This window comes from Peromyscus californicus, unplaced genomic scaffold, assembly GCF_007827085.1.
Source record: "Peromyscus californicus insignis strain IS unplaced genomic scaffold, ASM782708v3 Scaffold_21__1_contigs__length_65335640, whole genome shotgun sequence".
Lineage (NCBI taxonomy): Eukaryota > Metazoa > Chordata > Mammalia > Rodentia > Cricetidae > Peromyscus > Peromyscus californicus.
The window spans coordinates 31253701-31275412 of record NW_026294514.1 but is presented as its reverse complement, the minus strand read 5'-3'; the positions used below and the strand labels follow the sequence as shown (position 1 = coordinate 31275412).

General features: G+C 45.8%; 1 protein-coding gene across 2 annotated transcripts in view; it reads right to left on the bottom strand.

Moving 5' to 3' along the window:
- Sgpp2 (sphingosine-1-phosphate phosphatase 2) overlaps positions 1 to 21712 on the bottom strand; it is a 113853-nt gene that overhangs the window by 5916 nt on the left and 86225 nt on the right. For both annotated transcript variants that reach the window (XM_052749980.1, XM_052749979.1), the window contains 2 exons: positions 21088 to 21267; positions 17326 to 17415 (listed from right to left, as the gene is read on the bottom strand). In XM_052749980.1, the coding sequence (XP_052605940.1) occupies positions 17326 to 17415; positions 21088 to 21267 (270 nt within the window). The remainder of the gene's footprint in view (positions 1 to 17325; positions 17416 to 21087; positions 21268 to 21712) is intronic.

The window sequence follows — 21712 nt, the reverse complement described above, 5'->3', positions numbered from 1 at the left end:
ACCATGGAATCCTATGCAGCTGTGGCAAGGAGAATGCTCTGAGGAGTTTCAAAAGGCAAGATGGGCCCGAGGCTGCCGGGGTCACGAGCAGTGGCAGAACACAGCCGCAGCTCTCTGCTGAGGACATTCAGTCCATCTGGCAACAGGTCCAGATGGAGTCTGCTTTGACTGCGTGAGTAGTGTGCTTAGGCCATCTCGACCTGTCAAGTTCTTAGAGCAAGCGCCTACGGCTCAGCTCTAGAGCCGTGCCTCTCTGTCACGTGTCTCCACAGGTGGCAATGATTTCCCTCCTCCCTAAACTGAAGCTAAAGAACCATACTTCATATACTTTCCCTTTTTTTAGTCTTTGCTGTGATTAGATACTTTCCTTTGGGCCAGAAAGTCAAGGTTGAGCCAAGATTGCTTTCTTATTTGCATTCTTCCTCAAAGCTCCCGGACTAGTGTCCAGACATTCTCTTACAGAGTCAGGAGGCAATAGCGTTCTCATACCAGAATGTCTGGGATATTGGCTACCCATTGTTTCAAAGTAGAACTAAGAATTTACCCTGTTTCCTTCTGTCTTCTTCTGTGATTACAATTACCAAAGTCCCTGACATCTGGTTGGAATAGCCTTTACAAGCTAACTGTGTTCATCTTCAACCCAAACTACATTATTCTGGTCCACATCCCCAGCGTTTCAGGCAAAACTAATTTTAGCCAACATGGCTGATGATGGAGTTTTTCTCCTGCCTCCTAGGCACACACTTGGATTTTCATCAAAAGTGATGCTATAACAAAGATATTTAGGTATTAGTAAGAAAAATACTTGAGCCATAACTAGTGAGAGTTCCAGGTTGGGGACTGTAAATTTCTTATAACAAAATTACTTTTTTTTTTTTTTTTTTGGTTTTTCGAGACAGGGTTTCTCTGTGTAGCTTTGCGCCTTTTCCTGGAACTCACTTGGTAGCCCAGGCTGGCCTCGAACTCACAGAGATCCGCCTGGCTCTGCCTCCCGAGTGCTGGGATTAAAGGCGTGCGCCACCACCGCCCGGCCAAAATTACTTTTTAAATACTTCTAAATAGAAGAATTATAAATGCTCCAAATTTTATTTTTAAATAACTTTTTTTTTTTTTTGAGACAGGGTCTTCTCATTCTGTAGCTCAGGCTGGCCCTAGCACTGGTTCAAAAATAAAAAAACTCAAACAACAACAAAAACCAAACCCAAAACCAAAAAATTCAAAAATACTTCCAGAGATGAAGATAATTAAACTACCGAGCATACTACATTATCTAAACCTGTAGACCTACGATTCTACTCAAGGAGTTTGAAGAAAATGAAGAGAATAAAACGAAAGTTCACATCACTGGGTGCTGGGGAGACAGCTCTGTAGCAGGAATCTTAAAAGGCCTTACTAATAAAATCAAACCTGAGGCCTTGTATTGGGGTAAATGCTGGAAGATCAGAGAAGCAGAACAAGCCGTAGCCACCTTGCCTTGCTAATGCCTCAGTTGATCCTGTTTCCTCAGACTGGAAGCTTCTGAGTCCTCATCCAAATGGATCTCAGCTGAACTGCTTCTCGAAAGCCTGAAGCTTAACCAGCCTAGTTCCTGGTCTTCTTGCCTTATATACCTTTCTGCTTTCTGCCATCACTTCCTGGAATTAAAGGCGTGAGTCACCATGCCTGACTCACAGAGATCCAGACTGATCTCTGCCTCCCAAGTGATAGGATTAAAGGCGTGTGTGCCACCATTTTCTGGCCTCTATGTCTGTCTAGTGGCTGTTCTGTTCTCTGACCCCAGATAAATTTATTAGGGTGCACAATATATTGGGGAACACAATATCACCACACAGCTCAGTTGGTGGGGTGCTTGCCCAACATGCAGAGCCCCCCCAGCATCAGCACAGTATCAACCTAGGACATAGTGCCATACATCTGTCATCCTAGAAAACAGGGCACCCAAGGCAGGAGGGTCAAAAGTTCAAGGTCATCATCAGTCACAGAGTGAGTCCAGTGACAGCTTAGAATATATCAGACTAGGTCTCAGGAAGGAATGAAAAAGGGAAGGATTAGTTTACTCTTAAAGCTGGTTCTTTCTGGGTTATTTCCACTCATGCAGCGAAGACCAAAGGTAACATGATCTAATAGAGAAAAATCAGAAAACACAAGCAAGCAAAATTAGCATAAAGAAAGGGGCATACATCACAGACTCTGAAAAGGCACGAATCTGTGGCTCACACAAAAAATGAGATGTGCTGTGGATGATTGATTGATAAAAAAAACACTGATTGGCCAGTAGCCAGGCAGGAAGTATAGGTGGGACAAAGAGAGAGGAGAAGTCTGGGAAGTGGAAGGCTGAGGGGAGGAGATACCAGCCTGCTGTCCAAGGAGCAGCATGTAAAGGCAGCAGGTAAAGCCATGGAACACGTGGTGACATATAGATGAACAGAAATGGGCTGAGTTTAAGTGTAAGAGCTAGACAGTGTTAGGCCTGAGCTAATGGCTGAACAGTTTAATTAATATGAGCTTCTGAGTGATTATTTTATAAGCGGTTGTGGGGTCTGTGGGGCTGGGCAGGACTGGAGAAAACTCCAGCTACAGAGACGAGCAAACACTGCTTCCTTATTAATAATAGAGGAAGACCATTTTCCATGTGAAAAGACACATTTCTGAAAGTATCATTTCCTTCCCATGGCTTCAACTTTAACAGTTAGTGAGATGTATTGAAGAGAACACAAAATCTAAAGTATATGCATACCTATACGCACACATATATGTATGTATGCACACATGCATGCACACAAACACTTGTAGCCATAGATGAAATATCAGAAGAAAATAAAATGATGGAGGGTGGGTTTCCTGTGTGGGAATATTACAGATGACTTCTGTCTTCACTTTACTGACTCACTGCCATATTTTCCTGAATTTTCTGCAATTAATACCTTTTTCTTTTTTCTATCACAATAGTATTTATTTGTTTGTTTATAGAAAAATGTTTCCTGAAGCTTGCTATGTCGCCAAAGATGACTCTGAACCCTTAATCTTCCTGCCTCCACCTCCAGAGTGCTGGCATGACAGTGTGCATCACTATGCCCAGCTTAGTATTTTCATATTAATAAAAATGCCCTCAGACTCGTCACAATAGCCAAGCTATGGAATCAGCCTAGGTGTCTGCCAACAGATGAATGGATAAAGAAAATGTTATATACATGTACACACACACACACATACATACATACGTACATACAGTGGAGTTTCATCCAGCCAAAAAGCAGAATGAAATCATGTCATTTCAGGACAATAGATGGTAGTAGATGTCAGTGCTTTAAGCAAGATAAGCCAGATACAAAAAGACAAGTATCAGAAGCAACATCAGGACAAAGTTTAGTGAAGAAGACTATTAACATGGACATTGTGCATTCTTACCCTTAGCCTAACAGCAAGGACTCGTTCACTCTTTGGTGAACATCTCTGGAGTTCCTACAGTGTGCCCCTCAAGAACCGTCTACATTTGTGAATTCTGACCCTCCATCCCTTTCCCATGTATGGTTTACTGGGAAAAACTTTCATCCTATCTCCCAACATGTCCCCTGAAGAACACTACTGAGGGGCTGGTGCTGCCCAAAGTTATCTGCCTGGAAAGAGGGGCAGAGCCAGCCCTTGGCTCATTTGTTTGCAAAGAATGCTTTCAGGTCCCTGGACTATTTAGGCATTTAGGCTGGGGAACTCTGACTTTAGCATCTCCCTCTCTGCCAGGTCCCCTGCTGAGAATGCAAAGAGCCTGCTCTGCCCTGGATGGCCTCACCGAGTGGGCTGAAGCCAGGAACCCAGACAAAGCCAAGATATGATGAATGCTTTGAAAGCCGCTACATTGACAGGGAGCAAGCCAGACCTGGCCTTTGTCTTGAGAGTAACTGCTATGAATCTGTCAGTGTTTCCCTCTGAACATCTCAGAATATGCTTTCCTGTGCTAGCAAAGGTTTAATTTGATTGCTCGGAATAATGAAGACGGGCCTTCATAGCTGCCTCAGCCGCAGGGCTCATGCATATGCATATCAGTGATTTCAGGAACCTGTGTGTTATGTCATTAGCATTTGTTTGGGGGGAAGAAAAGTGAACGCCTAAGTTCAAAAGTATTTATTTCCAATGGCCACACAGGAAGGTCTAATCTATAGGATGTAGAACCCATTTCCTTATGTGATGTAGACCCCATGTATAGCCCAGCAGTATATAATAATGTACTTCTTATTATACTTCTGAGAAGATCTAGTTATTCTTTCATTAAAACTTACTGGCATAGTCACTATTCAATGAATTGAAGAAAATCTTTGAGCTAGGGCTGGTAAGATGGCTCAGCCATTCAGAGCACTGGCTGGTCTTGCAGAGAGGACCCAGGTTCAGTTCCCAGGACCCACATGGTGGCTCACAACCATCTACAACTCTGGTTTCAAGGGACCTGATACCCTCTTCGGCAGCACCGGGCACATGCATGGTACACATACATATATGCAAACCAATATGTCTACACATAAAATAAAAATAAATGTTAAAAAAAAACCATGGGCCCATGTTAATTTTGTATTCGGAAGACGTGTAATTTGGAAAGGTTTAAAAAAGATGTTCTATTAAGCAGATAAATATTTGATGCTATTCAGATGGACTGAAATATTTGTAAGTAAAACTATCTGTGAAGATTGTGTCCTGTGCTAAAGAATTTACTTGAATCTATTTTCCTTATATATTATCTGTTTTTATCACTTATTTGTGTGTCTGTATGTGTGTGTGTGTGTGTGTGTGTGTGTGTGTGTGTGTGTGTGCGCGCGCGCGCGTGCGCGCGCGCACGCATGTGGGTGCCCACAGAAACCAGGAGAGGGTGTTGGGTTCCTGAAGCTGGAATTACAGGTGGCTGTGGACCAGCCACCATGGATGCTGGGAACCCTACCCTGGTCCTCTGCAAGAGCAGTATTCACTCTTGACTGGGACGCCATGTCTCCAGGCCTCTCACTTTCATTTTAGCCCAGGGTATCTCACTGACCCAACCTTGTGCTTTAGTTAGACCAGCTGGCCACTCGACCTGCTCTCTCTGCCTCATCAGCCCTGGGGTCACGGGCATGGGCTTCTGCTCCTCCTGGCTTTTATGTGGGTACCAGGGTTGCAAACTTAGGTCCCCATGCTTGTATAGCAGGTACTTTACCCCCGGGTCATCTCTCCAACCCCTGTATGTTTTCATTAAATGGTTCTAGAACACTTAAAAGTAAGGCCGGCATTATAGTTCTTAAGATAATTATATAATCTGGTATTATTATAGCTTTGTATGATATCAGTATTATCTAGGAAGATTATAGGATGATGTGCTGAATGGTCTTATTAATAAAAAACCCAGAGCTAGATATTGGGGTGAAACGCTGAGAGATCAGAAAAGCAGAAAGAAGCCAGCCACCTTCTTACCACTTGGAGACCCTCCGCCAACGAGAGCTCCTTCTGGTATACCCACTCCTACGTGCTTTTGTTTGCCATCTCACTTCCTCTCTCCACCCAGCTACATCACTTCCTCTCTCTGCCCAGTTCTGTCACTTCCTGTCTGTCTGTACAGACCTCCAGAACTTTATGGTTAACTAGTGTTGGAATTCAAGGCATGGGCCACCACGCCTGGCTCTGTTCCCAGTGTGGCCTTGAACTCATAGGGATCCAGACAGATCCCTGCCTCTTGAGTGATAGGATTAAATGTGTGTGCTACCATTGCCTGACTTGTATGTTTAATATGGTGGCTGGCTTTCCCTCTGATCCTCAGATAAACTTTATTGGGGACACAGATAAAATGTCACCACAGAAGATACTGGTACAGTGTCCGTTTCTAAACTTTACCTGTACCTAGCCAGATTGAGGAAATCACTTGCTTCTCTTAGTCTCCACAGAGTCTAGCGAGTCTGAGCAGTCGTTCTTCATGAGGCACACCAACCTCCCCACCCTGAATTCCCATGTGTATGAACAGTCATGCTGTGATGAATGGCAGGGCTTGGCAGGCCCGTAGGATTATGATAGCAGCTCAGACATGTTTCCAGGCAGGTTTTAACATCATCTCTGACAACGGCTAAGGAGCTCACAGGAATGGCAAGTCCAAGGAAGGACGATCTGCCGGGAGACACAAAAGACACTGTCAAACTCTTCAGTGATCTTTCTCAAGCCTGGGTGGGCAGCAGGGTCTCAGAGTAACCAGAGAACAGAGCAGAGTCAGGTTCCGTGTGACGTAAGTGGCCAACAGGCCTGTGCAGGTTGTGTGTAGTCGGCATCTCCGCTGCCTTGTCTGGGGATGTGTGTGGACTGCTTTCCAAACTGCACCTTGCACAGAACCCCACAGGCAAGCTCTTGAATGCGGCTTCCAATGATGTAGGTCCAGGTGGGACCTGAGATGGCATTTCTAGTGAACTCTCAAATGATGGTAAGAGTTTGAAGCCAGGCTGGGTACTACAGCAAGACCTGGTCTCAAGAGTATCCACTATTAATGCATGCTGCTGATGAACACGAAGCTGCGTGCAATAAGAGGGAGGTAAGGGAGATTGAAAGATACCAGCGAGATGCTCCTGGTTATGGGCAGTTAAACAAGGGGACAGTGCTGGTGATCTGGGGAGTGGTGCCTCTAGGGAGATGCAGAGCTGAGGCCCTGAGAGGACTTCAGGAGTGCTGCTGATGTTATCTTCTGATGCTGGTTGTGTTTACATGCAGCAAAGTATGCTCTCTTTGCTAGAATCCCTGCGATTCACAAATATAATTTGGTCCCCTTATATGATACATCCATAAAATGTTTTATTTATTTTTTTCTTTTCTGAACCACAAAAGGGAGGGTTCCTAGGGTTAGACTCCAGGTCCCTTATCCTATGCATGTGACACTAACCTTCTCTTTAATCGCTAGTATTGCTTACACACTCTCATCCAAGGACCAAGGACCAGGGTCTGTAGTCATGACATTTTTAAGTTCAGGAGGGAACATAGAACTTCCTTCTCCATTTCTGGCTGCTCTGTCATCCCACTGACTAAATGAGATGTGCCCAGCATGTCCTGAGGACCTCTTGTGAGGTGTCCTTCCCTCCTAAGAACTGGTTTGGGCGAGCTGGCTCAGTGGGTAAAGTGGGTGCTATCCTAGCACAAGAACCTGAGTGAAGACCCCAGCTCCCATGTAAAAAGCTAAGCATGGCCATGCATTACTGCAATCCTGGTGCTGGGGGCGGCGGGGGTGGGATGGAGACTGAAGGATCACTGGGGGCTTGCTCCACCCAGGTCCAGGTACAGTTAGGACTCTGTCTTAAGGGTATGAGATAGAGATCAATAGAACAGAACATTTGATGCTCTCCCTTGTTCTCTGTGTTCAGAGAGAGAGAGAGAGAGAGAGAGAGTGAGAGAGAGAGAGAGAGAGAGAGAGAGAGAGAGAGAGAGAGAGAGAGAGAGAGAGAATATGAATTGGTCTCCCATATAGCTAAAATTCACATGATACTAGTTTGGAGATAATTTTGTACATATCACTCCAAGGTCACTAAGCCTGCCACCCTCTATCTTACAGATTTAGAGGCACAGATCCAAGCATCCATGCTGACACAGTATTTGCTATCGTACGACACTTTCTATTTCATATTTTTATAGGATAAAGGTTTTTCTCACAAGCAAAGCAGAATAATGCTGGAAAAAAAAAAGTAGTCTGTGATCAGATGAACTCAGAGCCATAGCTGAATCTTTTACAGTCTGACTCAATAAACTGCAAAGAAGTAGGAGGAAAAAAAAATGAGATTAACAGATGGTAATCTGTTAATACTGGTGACACCCCAGTGAACATTACTGGAGCCAGGGATCCTGCTGGGAACTGGGGTAGGAGGCGATGGCATGGAAAAGTAAGGAAAATAGGACTGTTTTCCTCTAAGGACTCACAGCCTGAGGGGCCAAACAGACTGACTATATCCAAGCACACACTTACACCAGTTTGCACTTCCTCCTAACAAGATGCACATTCAGCGTGAACTCAAATCCTCAGTGGCCCTTAACTCCTGGGCCATCTCTCTAGCCCCTCTGTTATTACTTCCAAAACATCCCTGAAAATACAAATGAAGTTACAATATTCATTGAATATTTAAATTTCTTTTGAGGGAACTGTCTGTTCCTGGTAACTGGTAAGCTAGCCTTTGCTTCATGGATCTTTACATTAATCCATTTTCCGGGTGGCTTTGAGGTGTCATGAAGAACATGGGAAGATTCCTGCTGAGGCAGAGAAAAGAGTCTCAGTCTCCCCACCCACCCTTGAGATACAGTCTCACTATGTAGCCTTGGCTGGCCTCCAATTCACAGAGATCCGCCTGCCTCTGCCTCTGGAGTGCTGGGATTGAAGGCATGTGCCACCACACCTGGCTAGAACCTTACTCTTGATGTACTGTGTTTCTGCCTTCATGGCACTCAACTTCTAACCTTTAACATTTGAGGGGTTGGAGAGATGGCTCAGCAGTTAGGAGAACTTGCTGCTCTTTTAAAAGACCCAAGTTGGGTTCCCAGGACTCATGTTGGGTGGCTCAGAACCCCTTATAACTCTAGCTCCAAGAGATACAAGACCTTTTTCTGGCCTCTGGGGGCATCTGCACACAGGTGACACACATACATGCATGTATACACACACAATGGGACTGAGGGGTCACTGAGCAGTTAAGAGTCTGTACTCCTCCTTCATAGGACCCAAGTTTGGTTCCCAGCACCCATGTCGGGTGACTCACAACCACCGATCACTCCAGCTTCAGGGGAATCCATTGACTTTGGCACACCCTTCGCATGCACAAACTGCCTCCCCAACACATAATAAAAATAGTAAAAAAAAAAAAAATAGTTTTTTAAAAGCCTCAAGCCATTTGAGATTCTCCAAAGGAGTGCCTGACCTCTGAAATGGTGGACACTGTATTGACATTTGTCCTCAAGATGGGTGTGGTGGCTGAAGCCTGTAGTTCCAGGACTTTCAGAGCTCAGGTTGAGGCACAAGGATGGTGAGCCACTGTCTCAGAAGACAAGGAAGAGAGTTTGCTTTTAGATCTGATGGGACCTAGAAATGGGCCTTATTTTCAGGTTTCAGGAGTTAGCTGAAGAACAGTACCCAGCCTTGGATTTCGTCATTTTATCATCCACCCCCCACCATGTGACAAAAGAAACAGTGATTACAGTGCACTTTCAGGTGGAAGGTCCTTTTTATTTCAATTATGCCAATGAAGGAAAAGTCAAACTAAGTTTTGAAAAGCTAACTTTACAAAATTCAAGGATGGACCATGCTGTTTCCATTGGAGAGGCCATGGGCTTAAGACAAGCCCCACCCTCCAGTGAATCCGAAACACATTTCACAATCCCAAAGGGCGTGCCCAATAAAAGAAACACACACACACACACACACACACACACACACACACACACACACACACACACCACACACACACACTTAGAAGCCTGCTTCTGTGGAAAGCTCAGCCCATCCTTGCATTTTCTTTTCCCAGTAACTAGGACTCGCCTAACCATCGGATGCACCATGCAGAAATGCTAGGTCCCAATCCGTGCTCTGTCCCTGAAGGTGGCCTTTTACATTTTATTTGGGGAAACTAGAGATGTTTTCAGTATGACCTACAGTTAATACAGGGTTTAGGAGGCACCTGTGGCCCTCTCATGGCCATGAACTGCATGCTTCCCAATAGTTACCTCCGAGGTTTATCTCAGCATCCTTAGACCAGTTCTAACGGGAGCCCAGCTGCCATCCAGCTAGGAGGTCAGGGAGCCTTTCTCCTAGCCTTTCACACTGGGCTCTTGCCCAGCTTTTTCCTAGAATCAAAGCACTTCCGGGACCCTGCTCATCCCATGTCTATAGAACAGAGAACAGTGCCACAATTGTGGCTTTGGGGTCAGTATTGAACAAACAAAGTAAAAAGAAATTAAGTTGTCTATGTTTGCTATTGGGATTGTACACTACAAAGAGTTCTTGCTAAGCCCTAACTTCTGTTTCTCTGATAAAATGCCTCAGTTTACCTTATCACCCCCAACAATGGCTGTCTGGACTTCTGGTTACTGAATAATAATCATTTTTTTTGTCTTAACAAAAGAAGAAAACAACCCAAAACTTTATAAACAACAGAGGTTGAAGTACCATGAACACTGACTACTTTTGCAACCAGAAATAATTCTCTATTTTTACAAAAGGATAAAAATATTTGTGCCCAGGGTAAAGAGAAAAAAACAGACCTAATAAATAACATGGTGACAGAGGCTGGGACACGCAACCCAAGTCCCTCTTTATCTCAGAAACAGACTTACCTAACGGTATAAGAGGAAGTTGGGCTTGGTGAGACGTGATTTATGTTGTCATTGGGTCTTTCCTTGTATTAAAGGAGGGACTTTAAAGGCAGTTCTTTCCTCCTTCTAAGTGGTTTCTGACAACTTGAAAAACACACCCAGAATATCGTCGGCCAGAGCCAGAACCCAGCTCCTGTGATCTGCAGATAATTTAATATTTGACAATCCTTTTCAACATCCTCCAACTCCAACCAAAACTAAAACATTACTTGGGGGTGGGTGGGTGGAGAGAAGTCAGCAAATAAAACCTCATGCCTAAATAATTAACCCACAGATCAGTTTGGAGACAATAAAAACACAGCAGCATTTCGGCTTGTCCAAGACAAAATGAGGGACTGTCTGCCATTTGCCCACAGTTCCCACGTTTGCTGATCTACCGACAAAAACATCAGGCTGATTTTACTGTTAATACATGGGGGTGTTGCTTCATCACTCAGTGGATTTAAAACTGGTCCTCTGTAGTTGCATCAGTCAGGATATCACAAATAATATAGTGTGGCTAGCCTTCCACACGAGTACAGACACAGTGCCCTGTCTATTTTTTGAGCCTTTGACAGAGCAGGAAGAATGCCGCACTGGACTTTGAGATATTCTTCTGATAACTGAGGGCGCTTTACTTGGGAGAACTGCCCGTGCTTAGGCATGGCGGCTCAAACCCTGAACCTACTGCCAGTTCTAGTTCTCACTAAACAGGCTGGCTCCTGAGCCAGCTGGCCTAGTCCCAGAGAGCCCTTGGCTTGATGATGCAGCAGAGGGAGTCATCGTCCAGTAAGATGTTTTCTGAAACTCTAATCACGGGCATCCTTTCAGGAGAGGAAGTGAGGCAATCTATGCTCAGAGTTCTTAAGCTCTGGCTTCAGGTTAAAGAACAGCCAGATAGCATGAATCACCTTTGCAGAGATGAGCTGGAGGGGGCGGGGGTGAGAGAAGGAGCTTTTGGAAGGTCCAGACATCAGCCTTTCTCTCCCAATGGCCACTAGTGCTTCTTTTTATCAGGGTTACAAAAGCCAATGCATTTTCCTTTAGGCTTAAAGTAGGTTGAACAAGTATCTGCTATTTGCATTCCTGACCAGGCAGATGGTGACCAGCTGATGTCTGTCCTCACTGGGTTCACTCCAGTCTCTGTTCTCAGGGAACTCCTTTGCAGCCCACAGGGATGGCTCCCAAGATTCCATCCTTGTATTTGGACCCCTCCCACAGCCAAATGTCAGGTCCCACCAAAGTCTCACATACATACGTCCAAGTTTTGACCGGAGAGCTGTTGGGAGATAGGCTAGACCAAGGGAGAGAGCTAGCCTCCTCACAACCACCTGCTTCGGGTCCTTGATGTTCAGCGGTGGGAACCAGTTGTCCATGAACTACTCCAGTCACTTCAAGACATTTCCTCTCCTCTCCTCTCTCCCCTTCCTCCCCTCCCCTCTTCTTCTCTCCTCTTCTTTCCCTTCCCCCCTCGCCTCCAACTGGCTAGAACTGGTTTATTCTTCGAACCAAGAGAACATGAAATTAAACACCAAGGCCGGTGGGGGGGGGGGGGGGCAGATTCTGCAAGTCACTGCATCATTTTAAATGCTTTTCACTGCAGCAAATGGGAAATGTCAGACTCAATACAAACTGCCTTATGAAGGAAGGAACCCTGATTTGTTGTTTTATCTTGAACGGTGAACCTGGAGGTAGGATGGCCCTGGACGTGGTACTGTCAGCCAGTCAAGGATGTCAGTGGTGGCCCTGTGTTTTGTTTCCATGTTTGATCTAACAGTGCTGACATCTCCAAAGGCCCCTGAAGGCATCATGTACTGCCCAACCTAGATGGAGTTATGTCACTGTGCCCACCCCGCAGCAGAGAGCAACTTCTCTGTGCATGGAACAGGTAATCATAAATAATATCCTGTTAGTGAGGTGCGGACATAGTTAGGAGTCAGAATCAGCTCATCACGGTGACTACTTGGATGTCAGAGGTGTGGGAGGGAAGGGCTAGGGTTGTGCCCATATTTCTTTTATGGGTATGTTGGTCATAGGGAGGTCCTTCGCTGAGACAGGGCCAGAGCTGGTTTGGCAAGGATGGCACCATAGCTAAGCAGATCTACAGCTCTCTGTGTTTTATGTGGGTCTTCTCAGGAGTCTAACTGGGGCTTTTTAAGAAAACCTTGTCCTGGACAAGCAGGCGTTCATACCTGACAGGCAGTCCTGCAGGGGAAGCCATTTTTCCCATTCATGTGCCAGTGGCCATTAATAGAAGTCAGGAGCCACCTCACTGACACATTCATGTGCCCTGAGCATTGCAGTTGTCTCCACCTCCCTTTCATCTTACAACTGATCCTGTTCCGATGCGTGTCCACCCCACACCAGATGTGATCATCCTTGATAGAGTCAATGCCTCTCAACCCTAAATTAAAATCAACCAGGGAGCTGCTGGTGTAGCTCAGGACCCATGTTCTGAGCGAGGTGTGTGTGTGTGTGTGTGTGTGTGTGTGTGTGTGTGTGTGTGTATTCATGTGTGTGAATGAGGGTACACCTACGAATACCATGGCACACTTGTGAAGGTCAGAAGACAACCTGGGTTATCAGTCCTTGCTTTCCACCTTGTTTGAGACAGAGCTGCTAGGTTCTACATGGGTTCTAGGGTTTCGCAGGTCCTCATGCTTGTGTGGCAAGCATCTTTACCCACCGAGCCATCTTCCCAGCCCCCGGAGGAAAACTGTTAAAGTTACTACAGACAAGCATCATATAAATTTCACGGTCTTCACCACTGTAAAGTGGTGTCAAGCATGACACTGCCGTGCCACCACCCCCAGCATGCATCTCCAGAACTTTTTCTAGGCCAGAATTGATCTTCTATGCTTAGGAAATAATTCCTATGCTCTCCTGTCCAGCTCCAGGCAACAACTAGAGTGGACCTCCTGCCTCTTAAAACGACTACTCGAAGTTCTCCAGGTAAGTGGAATCATACAACATTTGTCCTTCTGTTACTCACTTATTTCACTTAACATGATACCTTTGGTACTTAGGATGCAGCATGAATCACACTTTCCTGCTCACTTGAAGCTGAATGATATTCTACTGTGGCTTTATACTTCATTTTATTTATCTATTCACCAGTAGATACAGATTGCTGGTTTTTTTTTTTTTTTTTTTTTTTTTTTTTTTTTTTTTTTTTTTGGTCTTTTGCTACTGTGACTAAAGCTGCTATGGCTGTGGGTATCTACATAGCTACATATCTGTAGATATGTCCAGAGGTAGTTTTAGGATTTCCATGGGATAATGGAGGGACCCAGGAGGCACCACGCCTCCCGAGGGATTACTGACTGTTAATGGTTGCTGGTGGAGCAGGGGTCGGTTTCTTCAGTGGTGTAGCCATTGATCAGTTGTCCACGGCTTCAGCAGATAACCTTCCACCTTGGACAAGGAGCTCTAATTAGATTCAGAGAGCCACACATAAAGAGGACATGAAAGTAAGAGGGAGACTTCTTGGGGACAAGAAGGATTTCAGTTGGCGGGAGTGATAGAGGCAAAAAACCAACTAAAATGCATTATCCGTGTGTATGAAACTGTCAAAGAATAAGAAAGAAAAGGAGTTCCATGGGGTTGGAAAAGTGGGATTGGCAGCCAGAGCGGGGATACCGTTGGTGTTGCTTCCTGTAGACTGTTTTGAGGGGTCCTGGGAAGAGACCATATTATCTCAGTTGGCTCCTGCCCACTGGGCCTTGCTAATTATAGCAGTCATGCCAAGTTATCTCCAACATGTACATCTGCCTCCTTCAGTAGACTCACAGACCCAGGAGAGTGGGTGGGTTTGCTCCCCTCGATATCCCTAGATCTTGTTCCAAGCCTGACACCCATCAGAATTGTCAAGTTGCTGCTGAATAAAGAGCTACAGGAACCTATAATTTTCCACCATCCCACACTGCAAACAGCGATTCCCTTCGCTGCCAGGATGTTGTGACTCATGGCCTCCTGAGCCCAGCTCTAGTCCTGCAGCCTGATGTACTCTGGGCCTGAGTCAATGTGGGGGTGCAAGATCTTCATGAGACAGAACTGCAAGTGTGAGAAAGCCAGTGGGCTCCAAGAGTGGAACAAGGCCAAGGAAGGAGAGGAGATGCCTTGGTCCCTCACTCTACCCTCTTCTGGAGACATCCTTCCCAAGGAATGGCTACCGCCCATTCTTGCATCTAAATAAGAGGCCCAATCAATCTTCCCGCAAATATCTGCTTCTCCATCTCCAAAAGCCACTTAAAAAGAAGAGAGAAAGAATGTAACTGAGTTTCACTGGAGTGGATTTGTGTGTTTTTTCCTCTCTGTGTGTCTGGAGCTCCACATTCCTGTGTTTTCTTTGGTTTTAATTTTAACCTGAGATCGATTTTTTTTCCTTCAAAATGGAAACCTATGGAAATTAAAAAGTAGCACTAGATAAAAGAAATGCCAAAACACCCAGGAGAGTCCTGTGTAGTACCACACTGAGGTCTAGGAAGGGATTTGCAGAGAACGTCTTTGTCATGTGGAGAAGTAGTGTGGCGAATTAAGAATGCTCGGCTCCCCTCCCCGCCATCTCAGAAGCGAGCAGATGCAGCAGGGTGTGCTGGGACGGAGAGGCAGGAATGATGTCTTGGTAGGCAGAGTAACACTGACTCTTCACTGTGTCTTTGGTATTTCTCACATCTGGGCTCCCTTTCACTCAAACAGTAAACTGCCTGGGGGCTGGATTAGCTGGGGTATACCTGGGAAAACATATGGCAGATGTCTTCGTTTCTGCTTTATTTTGTTTACTGTGGAAACGGCTGCATTGATTTTAATTTGGAAATACTGCATTAAAATGATTGCTTGTGGCCCAGGATGGTCTCCAACTTGCTATCTAACTGAAGGTTACCTTGAACTGGTGATCCTTCTGCCTCTACCTTCCAAGTGCTGGGATCACAGCTGTGCACTACCCCACCCAGGTTTATTCAGTACTGGTGATGGAAACAAGGGCTTGCACAGGCTAGGCAAGCATTTCACCACTGCAGACTCATCCCAGCCTCCTACCCACTTAGTTTTATGCCTCCCTTGCCTCATCTGATGCCTCCAGTTGTCCTCATTGACATTCTGCCATGATGATCCATCCTTCCACTGTTACATGATAACCCACTCCCGGCACCAGAGAGAAACTCAAGAAGGCCTGGGAAGATGGCCTTCCTTGACAAGGCCTTTTGCGAATGTCATCTTGCAGTTTCACAGTTGAGATGAACACAATAATCAAAGGCCCGCTTGTTTTTAAAGGCATCATCCTTACACAAAGTGGAATAAGAAATGGAGCCCCTGGAGCAAACCGTGACTATGCTCTATGCTCTGCAGCTCTGTGGCTGGATGAGGCAATGGGCCCTGGGTACTCAAGGACTTTTTACCACACTACCTGGGGCAACCCTGGAGGGGGAGAATTTGCAGTATGGTAGAAGGGTGGGACAACTTCTCAGTGCATATGCAACTCTCTGATTTACCACCGTCTCTAACCTAGAAAGGTATAAAAAGAAGGGAAGCTGTGACTTCAGCCCTTCTGACTAGCAGAGGACAACAGAGACCCTTGTATCTCAGGTCAACTCTGTGAGGACCTATGTGGGACCCATGAGATGTCTCCCAGCTCTGCCCTGGTTACCGTACCAGTGGTGAACCAACCTGATAAGAAACTGCCTGAGTCCTGGCTGCTCTTAGACCGTCTTCAATGTCTGAAGCTAGCTCCTTATGATGGCCTGGATATGGACTATCCACCACAGGCTCATGTGCTTACACACCGAGTTTCCAGCTAGTGGTGCCATTTTCTGAAGTTGGGGAACCTCTTAGAAGACGCTGAGGAAAGAGCCATAAGGGTTGTAGCCTGAGCCTGCTTCTTGCCTAGCCTTACTCTGACTCCTGGTATGCTGGGGTGGGGTGGGGTGAGGTGGAGGGCTCCCATCCACACACTCCTGCCTCCATGCATCCCACCACGTCTCCCCTGCTACAATGGAGTGGTGTACTCTTTCAAACCACAGACCAACAGAAAACTTTTCACCCTTGAGCTGTTTCAGTAAGATACTGTCACAGTCACAACTTCCAGTAACTAATGCGTTTCACCCTGGTGGCATTATTTTAATACGTTTCATTATTTTAAACTGGAATCTCATGTACCCCCAAGCCCGCCTGGAACTATGTACATATGGCTAACCTCAAGTACCTGCCTCCATCTTCCAAGTACTGAGATTCTAGGCGTGGCCTGCCAAGTGTGGCTTTATCTTAATACTTCCTTTGCTAGTCCCCTTTCCCTTCCCTCCCTCCCCTCCCCTCTTTCTGAGACTTTCCATGATGGAGTGATTGAGTTCGCAGTACTAGGAACTGAACCAAGGGCCTGGAGCACAGAAGACAAGGGATCTGCCACTGAGCCCTAGCTCTCGTGGGGAGAAGAGGAAGTCCTGAGTGAATATATAAGGAGCCAGGGAAGTCCTGGGTGAATGTGTGTTGTAGACATTGGTATGGCCAAGTCAAGGACCCCAATGCCATAGACCCATGGAAACAGCAAAGCTTTCCTCTGATGTTGACAATGTGCGTAAAAACAAGAAACTGCAGCCCCACCCCCACCCCCACTCCATGAAATGGTTCCCCTACAAAGACCTCCCACTGAGACTAATTCCTCCTCCTTGTGGGATATGTGATAAGTGTGCTGAGTGTAGTAAGTGCCCTCCATCAGGGTGAGCACAGCTCATGGGATCCCAGCTTTCTCTAGGGACATCTGCCATTTCTTTGTCCCCTCATTGCCCCATCCCACAAGCCCTATAGGACGCTGCAATCTCCAGCCTTCTTTTTACTTTTTACTCTGAGATAACATTCTTCTGTTGCGTAGACCTCTTGATCCTCCTGGCTAGGAATTCCTGAGTAGCGGGGATTCTAGAGAGACACCGATGAGCCAAGCTGAAGTACGCAGCTTAAGGCACACGGAGACACTCAGACCAGTGCTGTTCAGTCCCGAGGCCTGCCCCACAGCCTTACCAGGACCGTGTGCATTCCGGTGTAGAGTCTGCTGAGACACACCAACGTAGAGAACACCACAGCCATTGTCAGGCCCAGAGCAAAAGGGTACTGCAGAAGAGGAGAGAAAAGAAGGATATTAGATCATGTTCAGATGAATGCCTCTCTCTCTCTCCTGTGTGTGTGCGTGTGCATGTATGTGCGTGCGTGCGTGCGTGCGTGCGTGCGTGCGTGCGTCTGTGTGTGTGTCTGTGTGTGTGTGTGTTATTTTATTTGGGATTGGATTTAGAGCTAAGCAGGCATTCTGCCACTAGCCCCCTTCTATTTGATTTTTTTGCCGTGAGGCAGTCTCTAAGTCACCGGTGCTTGAACTTGGGATTCTCTCATCTGGCCCTCCTGAGTAGCCAGGACTCAGGTTAGACTTAACTGTTTTGATGTCACAGCTGGGAATGGGATTCATTGTACACGGTTGCTAATCTGAGTCTTATCTTCCCTCACCCAGCAATCTAATCATCTGAAAACATTTTCAAATCAGACCAGGTAAGGAGAAAAATGCCTAGAAATACAGTTCTGGGGGAAAGCTTCCCATCATATAAACATATATACAGAAGAACTGGGGCTGGCACTTTGAGTGTAATAACTTTTTTTTTTTTTTACATATTTCTTTAACCATTTAAAAAATATTTATTGAATCTGGGTTACCACCTACATCCTGAGGAACAACCCGTATGGCCACATAGAATGCTCCTTCAGGCTTCCTAAGGAAGGCAGCCTGGGGCAGGACAGAGATTAGGACCCACAGGGAGAGGTGCACCTCAGACACATTTATTGATGCTACATTATAAATGGTACTTAGACAGGATACAGTGGTGTTCCACGTTCCCATCTAACAGGGCTTGCTGAAGTTTGGCAGAGATAAGTCACCTTGAATGGAGTCAGGGTGTGGTTATAGACAGCCCTGGGCAGGTGCAGGCTGGAGCCTTTCAAAGGTTTACTTCTTTCATTAGCACTCCTGATCTTATGAACAATGAAGGTCATCAACCCCTTTCCCATCCAAGTATCCTGGCAAACTGGGATATAGCGAGGTTTCCTGGGGACTCAGATAGTCTTGGAAACATCCTGGCAGGACCAACACCACCCACAACCAACTGGGGAAAGTCGCTGAACATGTAGGCACCTCACAGAGTCTCTACCAGGTTGTTTTAAATCAGAACCTGAGAAATAAACAGCTTGACTAGGAACTAAGGTAGATGGCTGTCATTCTATAGTATGAAGTCCCAACAAATAACTGTTCCTTCTGAGAAGCCCCAGGAACAACAGGCTGAAGGATGGACATACAGATGTCACAGCATTTGTCTAGCATCTGCTGAATCTGGTGTCTGCAAGGGCAGTAAGAATAGCTACCGGAGTCTGGCTAAGGCTGAGTCACGTAAGGAACACAGATACTGTTATAACCAGGTCACAGACATACAATGTACCTGCTTTTATAACTAACATGCTGTTCCGTAGCAACACGGCACTGATCCACCCAGTCCTTAGGTCTCCACATGACCCTAGGAAGTAGGTTCCATGTCAGGCCTGTTGTACAAATGGTAATGCCTGATAGGATGGCCATGATGGTGAGTCATGGCCACACTGAACTTGACCTCAGGATGCTTTCCTGTCAGTCATGACATTTGGTGCTCACAACAGGAGCCAGAGAAATGTGCACAAAGTCACACAGCCAGTGACTCAGTCAGAACCAGGAGCCATTATTTTCTGTTCTTTCCTAGGTAATACTGAGTCCAGTAACACTTGGTTGAAAACATCCTCTTTAATATATATATATATATATATATATATATATATATATATTTTTTTTTTTTTTTTTTTGAGAGAAGATCTTACTGTGTAGTCCAGGCTGGCCTTAAACATCTGATCCTCCTGAAGTCTCCTCAGCTTCTCTTTAAAGACTTTTCATTGACTTAGTCTCAGATTTGCATCAGAAAGTATTTAAAGTGAGTAAGTTTATGCATTCAGATGTTAGCTTGACTGCACAAATAAATAAGTAAATCCATATTTAGAGCTATTTGCAAGTAAATAAACCCAAGTAGCTGAGTGTATTTATCATGAACGGCTAAGCAGGAAAGAAATCACACTTGAGACCTTAGGGTGACTACTACATCATGTAAGCCAGAAAGAACATTGAACTGGATAGCTTTAAAAGGGCATTCGGACTTGTAGCCAAGATGGCCTTGATGACCAGAGGCCACATCAGTACAAACTTATGTTTGTACTTGTGGAAACAAAGGGAACGGGAATATTTTGAAGTGAGGTTTTGAAAGGTGATTGCTCTCTTCCTGAAGCCAGCTTCTCCTCATGGTGGGTTAGAATGGCATTCAAATTGGAAACTAGGAGTGTACTTTGGTTTCAACATAAAATGCCCCGCCAGGTGAATGTTTGGTCATTGTAGTCTTGGACTATTTGATGTAAACTTTGGTGGTGTAAACTTTAGGAGGAGCACCCCAATGGACTGAGGTCACTCAGGCATGCCGTTAAAGATGAAATCTCTCATCTGCCCTGTATCTCCCATCCATCAGGATGTGAAAACCCTCCATGGCCATACACACTCCTGCTACTATGATGGTCTGTCCTTGATCTTTGTCCTAAATGACAGCATATTCACAGATCTCTCTGTACCAAGAACACTGTATACTGGGCTGGGGCTGGGCCTACTGTGTCCTGCTGGGCAGCAGAGTATGCGTGAAACACAGCTCAGAAGCCAGCATGAACTCAGACAGTTCTGGGGACCCCAGATACTTTTGGGTCCTGGCATGGCATTTGAACAGGTCACCACACAGTGGTTACAGCTAGTTGGATGCATTCCTTATGAATGTCTTTGTCCCATCGAGGAAACAGATCTATGCCCACGTGGTTGGGAAGAAGATTAGAGCTGAGATCTGATCCAGTTCTGACCTCTTCCAACCATGCCAGCTGAATGAAGAACCTTGGAATATGGAACAGCTGGGGATCTCTGGGGTACAGAGCAGGGTGACCCACTGTTACCATTTACTATAAGACCACCAGATTCGATGAGATCTAAAACTTCCAACAGCTAGTGAGTACAACTTATGAAATTAAACTCTAAGTTAAAGTGACATGTCTCCAATAACAGAAAAAAAAAAAATCTTCCTCGCAGCAATCACACAACTTTGAAAAGTTCTTACTATAATTATCATCTGAGCAGATATTAAATGAAATTCTTCTAGTTTCAACATTTATTAATCTCCTGTCATTTATATGGTTCCAAAAAAAAGGGCATCATTTCTAACAACTGGTCCCTAACCAGGGGCAGAGTCATCCTTGGAAGGTAATTTGGGGTACCCGACTCTCTTCTGCCCCAGGCCAGGAGAGTCTGGCAGAGGGATTTGGTGGGATCATCTCTGCCCTGGAGGATCATTTATGAGGATCGTAAATGCTTTGTGTCTATTGCGAGTCTGTCTAGGCAACAGTTCAAGTAAACAGTTCATGGGGAGATGATGTCAGGCAACTCACACTATGCTCCCCATTCCGGGGCCCATCCTCACTCAGAGGCATAATCTGATTTGGGTGCTAAATTAGACGGTCCCTTTATGAAGACATTATCAACATCCCTGCAGCTTTCCGACACCCTTCATTTTTACCTCATAAATCCTGATGTCCCTCAAAGCAGCTCGGAGAGAAATTCTGAACTGCTGCCTCCTCTCTTCCTCATTCTACAATCAGAGGCGAGTGCTGGAGGAACAGGAATGGGCCCCACCTTACCTGGTACCTCTCCGTGGTAGAGATGAGGAGGGTGAAGGATATAGCAGTGGCTGCCATGGCGTGGGTGGAGGGCATTCCGTATTCTGTAACCACTCTCTTTTCGAGTTTCACAACGGGAGGGGACGAGGGCCGGGGCCACTTCAGGATGTCCTTGGCCACCTGACCAATGTACATCACCAACTGCAAAACCAAAGGGCCGAGATAAATATAACCCGATAAGGATGATAACCGTACCTCTGAACTGATCTGCTATCTGCCGTTCCCCCGTCTGCTGCCTGGAGTCCCCTCCCTTCTCTCTGCCCCACACTCGCTGGGGATGTTTTATAGGGCACCGCTGATCCCGACTGGGCTCTTGGTATATGTACAGCAAGCACGTTATCAGCGTGTCAGCCCCTCAATCTTATATTTAACAAACACTTGAGTACCGTGTGTGTGTGTGTGTATGTCAGGTGCCGCTGTCAGCCAAACAGTGTGTCTTCAGGATCCATGCTGTAGACTACTGCTGGAGGCTACCTCCAGCCCAGGAGTGGTCTGGACCAACGTGGCCCTCATACTCAAGTCAGACAACGATCGTGTAACCTTTAAATGCTCTCCCTGTAACTGTCTTCTAAACAATCAGACAGTT